We start from the raw sequence: 12,884 nt of genomic DNA, 5'->3' as shown, positions 1-12,884 counted from the left end.
AACATGTCTAATGCAGAGGAATATTTTACGCTTTGTTGTTGAGGGCGTGTTCAGCAATGGATTGCTGCACGAATTTATTTATACCGGCCTGCTTACTCTCACACAAAATTTCACGTTTGAGCGGTGTCGGCACCGCTCGAACGTCAATTTTTTTTGTGAGAGTAAGCAGGCCAGCATCAATTCGTGCAGTGGACCATACTGCCGTAATTCTGCAAAGTGACGTAAGCGACATTGAGAGTTTTGTCCCAATTTTTGGTTATTATGCATAAAACTCTTGCTCATCCTCTTAGTGTTGTTCCATAGATGATAGATTACGACTAGATCTTGCATTCTAATACAGCAAACATACCACAGTGCTTTTTTACACCAGATATTAAATATAATATACCAAAAAATGTCGAAATTTTCAATGGCGCTTACGTCACTTTGCAGAATTACGGCAGCATAGTGTTACATTAAAAACAAACAATTATGATGAACTATAGATAGTAGAGTAAACATAGATCCGCGTGAGATGAATCCGTTGTATCCAACCTGTCTGTCAACTGTCGAACTGTCAAAATCAGAGAGTAAAAAATTCGAAGATTGAAAGTGAAGATTGAGATTCCCATTTTTTCATTCGTTTTTGGCCACATTCATTGTCAGCTGAATGCCTCTCTTTTTTCATTCAATTCTCTGTCACGAATATTTTTTCGCACGTCGTAAAATGTCCAATTTCTGTTAACAGACGCACAATCCGACTTAACCGACAAATAGAGAACATAATTAATTTTCTTATTAACTACTATACACATGTTTTGAGATGATTGGAAGTATAATCTGGAGTTACGGTCCAGTTTTATTTCTCAGTGAAAATTGTCAGTGACAGAAAAATGAATGAATAGATGAAAAAATTCATTCACCAAAATGAATTTTATTTTGATCCCTCAGTTGAGAATTGTGAACATTCACGTTGAATTTCACTCATCGAAAATGAAAATTTTAAACTCTGGTCAAAATCTGTATCCAAAAGAGCATGACGTCACGATTTGGACAACATCAATGGAGCGCATGACGTCATTCAATCGTCGCACTTTTGAAAATTACTACTTACACGCTTGAAACATTTTAGTCAGCGGTGTCCGCGGATCTATGTTTACTCTACTATTGATGGTTTTCCCCCTTATCGAACGCGACGATTTCAATCCGTCGCGGATGAAACCGTCGCCAGGGTCGTCGCAGCCAATCAGCAGGCGGGAGTCTGACGTTTCTCCGATCTCACTAACACAAACAGCAGCAGAGGTGGTGCTTGATTCGTTGCGATGATTCAGAAATGCCGACTGGAAGTTGGCAGCGCGTTTTGTTATGAAAGCAACATACAATATCTATATGATGAACCTTACGCTGGAAATAAAGCCTTAATTTTGCGCCGGGCAATATGGGCGGTCACTTCACTGATCAGGCCGGTGCAGTTGCTCTTAGCTTCCCACCTTTGCGATGTTTTCTCCAAATACCTTGTGCTAGTGGGCTGTCACCGACAGCGGCCAGTCTCGCATCTCCGTTTTGAAGTCTGTCACCACCGCCATCGAAGACTCTTTTCTCTGCCAGTCGCCGTCGTTCGCCTTGAAAACATGAAAGCCAAGAAAGCAGCATCAGCATAGAGGAGAGAAAAGAGTTGCATCGACAGAATTTCACCCTAAATAGTTTCGGTGATCAGTGCGGAGGACTCGCTGAGGTTTCGACTCCCATCAGCCAGCGGCGAGGAATTTGTTCCGGAGGAAAATCCGTCACGAGTGGATTGCAAGCTTTTCAGAACTTCGAAAGGGTAAGTCGAACGAATCCAATCGGGCATCCATCAGCGACGGGGCAGAGGCCTACTACGGCGCTTGCATATTTTTCTGGGTTTTATTTTGAGGATGGGGAGAAGAATTTTGCACAATAGTTTTGGCTTCCGCACCGGTTCGCTGGGATGCTATTGTTGAATAAGTGTTTGAGAATGTCTCCCGGAATAGTGAAATGGGGGAAATTTTGGTTTTCATTAGTTCCGTTGCTTCTTGGCTTTTGTTGGTCGGCTGATTGATGTTTGATTAGATTGCGTAGCACGGGGCATCGTCACTCGAGACAAACCAGGAGATGTCAGGAAAAGCCGAAAAAAGGAAATCGAGTGGAAGTTTTCCTCATTTCTTTTGCTGCTTTTATTTTATTCTTGATCTTGATTGAAATTATGTACCTACCTATGAAATGAAGAATCAAAAAACAATATGGAGCAGCACTGGGGCGGAACACAAAAATACGTATATTTAGCTCTATTGATTTATTCAGAATGACGGGATGACTAATATGCAATAAGTAATTGCATTCTTCCCCACTGCTATGTTAGAGTTGAACATCTTATAAATATGATCAAGCTTCTAGTTTTTATTCTTAAGTTTTAACATCTAACAAGTGAAGTGATTACAGTAGACGTTCGGTAACTGCAACATGTTTACGTTTCACTTAGCGAATGAAATTCGATAACTGCAACAACTGACAGACGTCAAAGAATTGTCAGTTGCTGCATAATGCAGCCAAAGTGCATTAGAAAAACATCGCACTGCAACAAAACTGCATACGAAAAACATCGCATCGCTGTTGACATTTCGCTTTGAAGGATAGCGGTGCGATAACTGCAAAATTGTTGCACTTAGCGGACTTTCAGTTAAAAAGCATTGCAGTTAAAGCGTTTGCACCGAGCGAACGTCTACTGTATTCGATAATCGAAAAATTCTAACGTTTGATTTAGCTTAGCATGTGATGATCGCTAATTAATTTGTTTTACCTTTGTTGAATTGAGAGTTACGATTCTTCGTGTGTATTTTCTCTTGGCGACACGTCTCAAATGGAACAAAGCCTACTTCTCAGCTAGCATAGTGTTCTATATGAGCGCTGGATGATGTACCTCCACCAGAAGTAGCAGCTTTTGTCTCTTATTGTAGGAAGCTAAATAAAGCTTTCATCATTGGTTGTGATGCAAATGCTTATCATACGATATGGGCTAGCACAGACATTAATAGTAGGGGAGAACACCTCTTAGATTTCATTTCAAAAAATGAAATCGATTTATGTAACAGAGGCGAAGAACCTATTTTTACAAATGCAGTTAGACAAGAAGTTTTGGATTTGACATTGTGTAGCCCTAAACTCTCGGAAAAAAAATCAAAAATTGGCATGTGTCAGACTTTTCTTTATCTGATCACAAGCATATACTGTTTGAATATGAGGCTGGCTGTCAACTCGTAGAAACTACAAGAAATCCTAGGAAGACTAACTGGGATATCTACACTTCAAAACTTTTATCAGGAATGGATAACTTAAATGACATTCCAAATTCTCGTCATGAGCTTGAAGAAAATGCTTCAGCACTTTCGAGCATAATTAAACAGGCTTTTCATGACAGTTGTGCACCGAAGAAACGCTCTTCAACTTCCTTGGTGGAATAGTACCCTGCAAAAACTGCGTCGTAAAACCCGGAAGTTATTAAGCCGGGCTAAAAGAACACTACAATGGGAACAATACAATTGTTGCTAGATTGCTAAAAGTCCTCGCCAAAGATCATTCAATAGGTCTTGGCACTCTTGAAAAAGAAGACGGTTCTGAAGAAGAGCTCTGAAGAAATTTTAGAAACAATGATGAAAACACACTATCCGTGTTCTATTGTTGCGTTCACTAAAGACCAGAATACATCTGTATCGTAAACTGAGGCCAATAAAACCAGGAGATATATTCTTGAAGATGATGACTCAATTGTGTTAGAAGGTGCCAGGAGTGATGGCATTTTGGCCGATCAAATTATTACTGAACAAAAGGTTAAATGGGCGATTGATTCCTTCGAACCCTTCAAAGCGCCAGGTAGGGATGAAATTTTTCCTGTACTACTGCAGAAGGGTAAAGAAATCCTAACACCTATTTTAACCAAGTTGTTCCGATTAAGCTTATCATTAAGCCATATCCCTACAGCTTGGAGAGAAATGCGAGTCACTTTTATTCCGAAAGCAAATAAGTAGGATAAATCAGTAACAAATTTTGAAAACGACGTATAATCAATGGTGTAGCATTGATTATACGTCGTTTTCAAAATTTGTTACTGAAATCATCATCAAAATCCTTCAGCCCATAAGTTTATCGTCCATTATTTTGAAAATGATGGAAAAACTATTAGGCGAGTATATCAAATCGTCATATTTAGTTATTATACGAATCAAAATAAAATCTACTTTCGCGACTACTTTTACCCGCAGTTAGAAATACGCGCGAGATAGTCGCCTAAGAAAACAGACCTGTTTTCAAATTTTCCATCACAGCGCTCTTTGATAATTCTTGAAAAAAGGTCGCCACGTGGCCGGGCGATATGATGACTGCTGCGACTGCACGTGGCATTTGCACTGCGATCAAATTTTGTCCATCATTGAAGGCCTTGGAAAGTAGTCGCTATAAATGTGCTTTTCTTGCAACGCACAATAAAAGTCCATTGAGCCAAAACCAATTTGCATACCAAGAGGGCAAATCTTCTGTAACGGGATCGCAGCAGTCCGCGAGCGCGTGCGGGTGTTTAATTTTTGCGCTGTCATTTTTTTCCCCTTCCGCGAGTTTTTGATTTAAGGGCTTTTACTACTGTTATTAGAATAATTAATGAAGAAAATGTCAATTAGTTCCGCGGTCGTCGTGCATGGTTGCATCATAGACTTAATAGTTGGTTGCATCGTGCCATGGCTCTGGCTCTACCGAACTAGAATGGGATACCGGTAATGAAATCTGCCGAAAGTGTACTTCGCAATCGCACGTCCGGGAAGTGTTTCACAGTGATTCAACCGTCCGTGACAAAATGAAGAGTGCTTCTGGACCAATTCTGGACATCCACTGCTCTTGGTCTACCTGTGTGCCTGAACGTTGCCCAACCGCATCCTTTGGAGTACCCTTCCACTAACTACATCTAGAACAACACCCATATCCCCTTGACACCTAGGCCTGAGAGGTCGTAGAACTTTCTACATCTTTCTTAGGTGTCTAACTAACCATCCTTCCATATTCCTCAGCAGTCGCAAGGACGAGGTCAGGACAACTCTCGACTGTTGGAGAATTGTGTCAGTCTTGTCGAGAAGTTAGAGATAAGTCTCCAATCTTTGTTTTTTTGGTATCCGACGGGAAGGAGGCAATCCTCATAACTCTGGTCTAGGGCTGTACTACCTACGAAACTTGTGCGACTGTTTACTAAAGTTTACTTTTTCAGTGCTAATGTTTACTTTTCAGTGGTAACCAGGTAAATGATTAAACCATAACAATTTCTTATTCGCTTTTTCGCCAAGGAAAGCACCCCATTAAACCCTATCCAGCTTTTTACGCTTGATGAGGGGTGATTATTTTTTGACAGATGTTGCCGACAGCCCATGCAGCAACACAGTAGCCAAAAATTTCAGTTCATTGCTCCCGAATTGTCAAAAATTTTCACTATGAACTATTTCAGCTAGTAGTAACGTTTGTAATGAATAAAAACATTATTTCTTTTTAGGATTGTGATCGTAATCCGCCACATTCAACCGTAGAACCAGTTGATACCGAGGAGCTGCAATTATTCTTTGTTACGCCCGCTCAGTCCCATGAACTCCCAGGCCCAAACATTCCACCGAGGCTTCGCAAGAAGAGGGAAAACAATGAATTACGATTGATGGCTTATCCTATCGTCCCTACGGGCCAACTACGGGCCCATGTCCGCCCTATTTCACCTTTAATTACGAGTAGTTCGTGTATGGTGTCAATGTGGAGCCCTGATGATAATGCCTGCTGCCCTGCCGCCCGGTCGTCCAAACTTCCGTTGAGCCCTTGTGGAGTGGCTTCACCGACCGGAGTTGCACGAGGAGCTCTCGACTGTCGACGTGGCTTTCCTGGCACGATTTGTCCACCGGGCTTACATACGGATACGGGACATTTTTGCTTCACATTCTACCAAGTTCTCTTCCGAAACCTGAACTTGCCATCAGTTTCCGTCTGAGATTGTGGGTGTGTAGTCTGAGTCTCCGAACTCAACTTAGGAGTGTTTAACCTCGCCGTCCGTATGAGATTTCTTTAGTAATTTTAGTAATGATCCAAGAATTTCCGACGATGTTCTGGGAACTTCCACCGGGGGATTCCGGTGGGAATTCCTGGAGTAATCGTTGGTTTGACTTCCTGATCAAATCATCTGTAGGAATTCCTGGAGAATTCCCCGCTGGGAATTCCCGGTGGAATCTCCGGCGAAAAAACTTAGAGGAATCCCGGGTTGGGATTTCTTTAGGAATTCCCAGTTGGAATTCCTGGAGTAATCTCCAAAGGGAACTCCTGAAGGAAAAATTCACACTGAATTCTAAAGTAGTTTCTTCCGAAAATTTCGCCCACTACCAATGAACCAAAAATCATCTACCAAGTCATTTTTGAGAATCTTCCTTACTGGAGTATCCGCCAGAAATTGCTTTTGGGGAATTCTCGAGCATTTTCTCCTTAAGCAGTATCTTTTCGTCAATCTTCTATCAGATCCATCCAAAAATCTGCTGGCGATTACTTCCGGGAGATGTTTACGAGGCAATCCCTTCGATGTATTTATAATGTTTGTTGTGGCGGTAGCAATGGTAACAACAGGTGAAAATTTTTGACAGATCTGGAGCAGTGAACTGAAATTTTCGGCAACTGTGATGCTGCAAGGGCTGTCGGCAAGAATTGTCAAAAATGAATCACCCCTCACCACAGCGTAAAAAGCTGGATCCAATTTCCAACTCCAGATATCTATGAAGTTCTTGGACACATTCTGAGTAGATATCTAATCAACATTTCCTCCCCATCCCCGCTGATCGTAAGGACCTGGCCAGGTGTCGAGAGTTCGTTAAATGAAAGGTTTGTCAAGTCCCAGGCAACTTTTCTGGCGCATTAAACGTCTCTATCGACAGCCACCCCAGGATGTGTACGGTCGGCTATGCTATGCTATGCTAAGAGGGCAAATCTTCTGTAACAGCACTTCACAAACTGGTTACAAAATTGGAAAGATCCTTTGAAGCAAAGGAGATTTCACTTGCTGCGTTCCTCGATATTGAAGGAGCGTTCGATAACACATCTTACGACTCAATGAGCAATGGATTGGGGAAATGTTATCAAAAAGAGATATCATCTAACCTTGGCAGCTCATTTATTACCGTTAGAGCAGTTAAGGGGTGCCCACAAGGAGGCGTGCTATCACCTCTATTGTGGTCAGTGATGGAATTACTCTCATCATGAAGCAATTCGCGAGTGTAAAGCCAACACAAGGCTTACTCACGATTCCGAGAGTAAACAGTGTGTGAGTTTATTCGCACCCGTCTGCTTCGTGAGTAAGAAGTAAAACAAAAACAGAAACACTCATGAGTTTTTATTCGTGAAGAACTAGTGGATGTGCAGGAAGTGCATTTTATTGTGGTTATAATAGCAAATCCAGTGATTATCCAAAAAAACTAATGCTTTATGCTTAATTCTTCTTGAAAAGCAGCACTGCCAGTCGTTAAAATGCGTTTTTCATCAAAATGCAAACAACTTACGAAGCTTCGCGAATCACGTGTGAGTGCTTGCCAGCTTCGTTTACTCACGAATAAAGAAGTGCGAGTATTCTCGGGCCCCTGTTGTTCAAGAGTAAAGTTTGTTTTGGTTTCTGTCTACTCAACTGCAATCTTCATCATTTTCCATCTGTGATTGTGGTCTTTAATAGTTGATGTTCTCCTCAAAAAACTGGAGGCACAGGGCTTCGAAATAATTGGCTTCGCAGATGATATAGTCATACTAGTTCGTGGTAAATATGACAACGTTATCACTAACAGAATGCAAACTGCCATAAATTTAGTCTCCTCGTGGTGCGATAAAGAAGGCCTTAACATAAATCCTTCTAAAACCACGATCGTACCGTTTACACGACGGAGAAAATTATCAATTACTAACTTAAAATTGAAATGAATTATTTTGGAACTTTCAAATACAGTCAAGTATCTCGGAGTATATCTAAACAGCAAACTAAATTGGAATCTACTACTACTGATACTATTTTCCTGCTTGCCGTTCATCAGTATATCGAAAATTCCGCGATTTGATGTGTCGCATGTATTAAGGCATTTTCATATGTGGCGCCTTTCAGATGTACCGGTCCGGAACACCTAACTCTGGAACGGCTGGGTCGATCCGTACCATTTTCAATAAGAAACAGTGGGACCGGTTTTCGGATGAACCGTCGGTCATTAAAATCGGTTAAGGTGAATATATAACGAAGCCACACCTCGAATGTTCAAAAGCACAAATCTGAAGAACCGAGGGTTGGTTTGCGCTGAGAAGTTGATCGATTGGTCATCACCAGCGGGTCACCAATCGATCAAATTTTCAGCTCAATCCGTCTTTTGATTCCTCAGATTTGTGCTCTTGAAAATTCGAGGTGTGGCTTCGTTATATATTCACCTTAAGGTTTATTGTCGAAAAGTCATGTGAGTTTTTTTGCACACACACACACATGCGCACATCACCTCAATTCGTGGAGCTGAGTTGATTCGCCTTTCCAGTATACTTATTATACGAGAAAGGCAAAAAAACGGAATAATTTTCTTTTCTAAATATTTTGCAACATTTCAGTTTGAAGTGAAAGTTTTACTAGAGAACATATTCTTGATGTGCAATTAGCAGTTGATTCTTATTTACTATTGTATCTATTGTATGGTATCAGGTATCAGAAGGCCGGCTCCAGAGGCACGTTATCCTCCGTTTGGGACGTTTGTGCCATCGCTCAAATAATAGCCTATTTCATCATCTACCTGAGGGAAAAGGAAGGAAATAAGGATAAGGATGGGGATAAGAATAGGTAGGGAAAGAGGAAAAATACCCTGGAAGAGGGTACGCACAAGCGTACCACAATGGGTTTAAATAGCGCCCTGAAAAGGGCACTGAAATAACGCATAAATCGAAAGAAAGCCTATAGCTCTTTACCACAGCGGGTTAAGAACACCAGAATATCCTGAAGATTCAGGTTACTGAAGTCAGTTTCACTTAATAAGTGTTTACCGAATACTCGGAAACGCAGTTGCGCAAAAACTGGACAGTTACATATCAAATGATACGAAGTTCCATAATCAGATTCACAGCTATCACATGCAAATGAATCAGCTTGCTGAATATTCGCCATGTGATAGCTAAGTCGGCAGTGGCCAGTCAATGCTTTGCCCAGAATGCTGCAATTCTACTTTGACAAATTTGTAAGATACTTCGCCACCCTTGGAGATGGCTCAGTACAATACAATTTGGTTTGACGACATGGCTCCAAACTATTCCAGTATTGTCTGTATTGAGTGGCAGCCCAGGTGTGAATCTGAAGCTTTACCCAACACTTTGATATCGGAATAGCTGGCTCAGGGCCAATGAAGTCATGTGATGCTCCAGTGCGAGCTAACTCATCAGCCAATTCATTTACAGCGATGGAAGAATGGCCAGGTACCCATACAAGGTGAACAGCGTTTGCTGAATTCAGCTCCTCGATTACGTGCTGCTAAAGTGTCGATTGCACTCCGCACATAAGAGCAAAGATTTCGGCCTGAAAAACGGTGCAGTATCTACCAAGTGAGTAAGACTGATACAGCCTTAGCTCACGAGAATATACACCAGCACCTGCTCGACCTTCGAGAAGGGAGCCATCAGTGTAACATACGATGCCGTCTGAAATACTTCTTTCCAGATATCCAGATGTCCACTCTTCCCGGGAAAGAAATTTCGTGGAAAATGTCCTATATGGAAAATACATGCAATTGTAAGATCACTTGGAGCAAGGACAACTTTGTCCCAATTCACCAAAAGTGGAAACAACGAGGTGTGTGTTGATATAGGGTTCACAGGAGTTTCCTCTAGTAGACCGAGTACTCGTAGACGGTAAGTGCAAGAAAGTGCTTCTTATTTAAGATGAATGTGTAGTGGAGCAACGTCAAAGAGAACTTCGAGCGCTGCCGTGGGAGTTGAAGAGAACGCTCCAGACATCGCCATTAAGCACATCCTTTGGAGATGTCCTAACTTTGATTGGACCGTTCTCACTTCGCCCTTTTGCCACCACACTAGACATCCATTGGCCAAAATTTGACGAACAACAGTTGTGTAAATCCATTTGATATACTTGGGTTTTAACCCCCAAGTTGTACCAAAGGTTCGCCGGCATTGCCCGAAGGCTATACAAGCTTTCCTGATTCTGAACTCAACATGAGGTGTCCAGGAAAGTTTGGAATCAAGAATGACTCCACCGTACTTTACTTGTTCAGGCACATTAATTTCAGAATCAAAGAGACGTAAAGGTCGAAAGCCATTTTGGTTTCGCCTTTCCGTAAAAAAGAACAATAGATGTTTTACTCGGATTAACCGAAAGGCCATATTGGCGACACCAACCCTCAACTACCTGAAGGGCGCTTTGCATCAGGTCGAAAAGGGTGGTGATACACATACCGACTAACAATGTTAGGTAGTCGTCGGCAACACTATAAGTAGGAAAACCGCTATTATTGCGTTGCCTCAATGGTGTATCTGCTAAAGATTTCACAAAAGTGGCGACAAGATTCCCCCTTTGGGGCATCCACAAACACTCAATTTCCTAATCGCTGCTTTACACAACGTCGAGAAAAGATGTCAGTTTTGAGCATTTGGCAAATCAAATTGGAGCTCATTGGAGATATACCATGACTCCATGCGGCTTCCAATACCTATGGCATCAAATGACACGTTGTCAAAGGCACCCTCCATATCTAAGAAAACGCCCAATTAGGATTGCTTTTGAGCGAATGCCTTCTCGATATCGTAAAACAACCTTGTGTAAAAAAGTCATAGTGGACTTACCAGATTTTTAGGCATGTTGGTTCACATGAAGAGGCACGTCGGCCAGATGAACATCACAGATGTGATGACGATCACACGAATTTTACAGTAATATCTCGCCAAGATGTGGTAATATATCCTGTATCAAACATGCAAACAAGTAGTTTTTTGTTTGTTTTTCAAAACATATTTGAAATAATCAAATCCCTTCTGAAGCAAAATTGGATGTATCTCATTACCTCCAAGAGGTCGCTCCTTTCATCGAGCGACACTATTTAGTACCCACTCAATCGATTTTATGATACTCCGAGCCGAAGCCAAAGAATCATAATTACAGATAATTACTAGAAAAGACATAAGGTTCATCCGAAGATGTAATACCTATACATCTATTATACAAGTGTGTATTGAATAAACATTCCAGAACTTTTTGATAAGAACAAGTGAAATCGTCATTTGGCAAACGAAGTTCGTTCGAAATCCTTAAATTAAGCAAGGATTTTGTTTAACCGACTCAAACTGGTAACATTTCTACAAAGGTTTTTCCAGCCGGATTGTTCAGCAGACCGGATTGCTTGCTTGTAGGCCTCGCGAGCCAACGAACCAGCTGAACGTCGTCTGTTTCCACTCTTTCTGCATTGTTTCCTGAGCTTCGCCAGATCAGAGTTCAACCAAGGTGTTCCTTTTGTGGTCTTCACAGACTGTAGAAGGCAAGCTTCTTTAAAATCTTATCTTCCATTATGGAGGCCATTATAGTATCAACGGCATAATCTAAATCCGTGGTCACCAAAGTGCGGCCCGCGGGCCGCACGTGATGTCCAGTTCTCTATGTTGCCGTGGAATTCCTTACAATGTTTCATATGAAAGTTGTTCTGCTCCCGAAATAATCAAGGATAACGTATTGAATGATTCATAAATCGATCCAGGTGTTGCAATACGAGCAGTTGAAAAAATGGGCCTGAGGATCACTGATCTAAATCAATGGGATTGTCAATGGATGTTGAGTGAGTATCCATGAAATTTGATCGCAATCAAATCAGTCAAGAGATCCCAGTTGTTTAACCGAGAATTCATGAAACGCAAAGTTTGCGAAGTAACATTTAAGTGCTCAAAAAGGATGTAGTGATGGTCAGATAAAGATTCTTCATCTGATACATGCCAATTGATCAACTCGTGCAAAGCGTTATGTCCAACACTTCCTTTCTAGCAGATACCATGAAAGTTGGGTGGTTACATATGTTAAATAATCCAAGATCTGTGCCACTTAAGTATTCCATCAAACTGGGGCCATATTCTCGGTTCGCTGTTGCTTCTCTCCATCCTCAGAACCACCACCTTCATGGCCTTGCTTTTATTCATTTATTCTCTCTTAGGTAAAGTTTAATGTTTTTCTCTACTATCTCATACATTTCCTTTCAGACTGTCACAATCGCTGCCGTATTGGGAAAAAAACACTGCGATAAGTAGAAGCCGAAACGAAAATCGCCCGCTGTTGGCCTGGGAGATAGTTAAAGGTGGAAATCGATAAGACTGACTGAAACCATAACGTGAACTGAAGCAGCAAAACAAATCTCTAACTTGCCGCCTGCGAGTGCACGCAAGAACAGCAAACAGTAGCAAACTTCCAACCTCCCGCGCTGCCGTGCTGCATCACTTTTCGGGGGCCGTTCGGACTCAAAACAGCCTTCAAAATAGATAGATCACAAATGCCCAGAGGTAAACGTCGGCCTACAGCGGAGATGGGATCCAGCGAAGACGACCGGCACTCGTCCAAACGACAGAGGAACGCCTACCAGACCAGTCAAAGGTGAGTGTGAGAGAAGTTTTCGTCGATTTTTCAGATCATGCCCCGTGGTGCACTTGGTACACTGCAAATTTTATTTGCTGGTATTCAGCAAACTTTGTTGATTTTTTTTGCACTTTACTTACCGATCAGGCTAAGGCCGGGGTGGCCTCTGCTGTACATAGTAGCCATCTCTATTCCGCTCGGTCCATGGCTGTTTCTCTCCACCTCCAGTTCCGCACTCTGCGTTGGGTCCGCAGATCGT

At 41.8% G+C, this 12,884-nt stretch overlaps 1 protein-coding gene across 1 annotated transcript in view; it reads left to right on the top strand.

Moving 5' to 3' along the window:
- Positions 1–1,549: 1,549 nt before the first annotated feature.
- LOC109414175 (DCN1-like protein 4) overlaps positions 1,550–12,884 on the top strand; it is a 43,258-nt gene continuing 31,923 nt past the window's right edge. The window contains exons 1-2 of the mRNA XM_019687957.3: positions 1,550–1,804; positions 12,256–12,643. Of these exons, the coding sequence (XP_019543502.1) occupies positions 12,543–12,643 (101 nt within the window). The 5' untranslated portion in view covers positions 1,550–1,804; positions 12,256–12,542. The remainder of the gene's footprint in view (positions 1,805–12,255; positions 12,644–12,884) is intronic.

This window comes from Aedes albopictus, chromosome 3 (assembly GCF_035046485.1).
Source record: "Aedes albopictus strain Foshan chromosome 3, AalbF5, whole genome shotgun sequence".
Taxonomy (NCBI): Eukaryota; Metazoa; Arthropoda; class Insecta; order Diptera; family Culicidae; genus Aedes; species Aedes albopictus.
The sequence above is the reverse complement of the archived record's forward strand: the minus strand, read 5'-3'. Positions and strand labels throughout refer to the sequence as shown.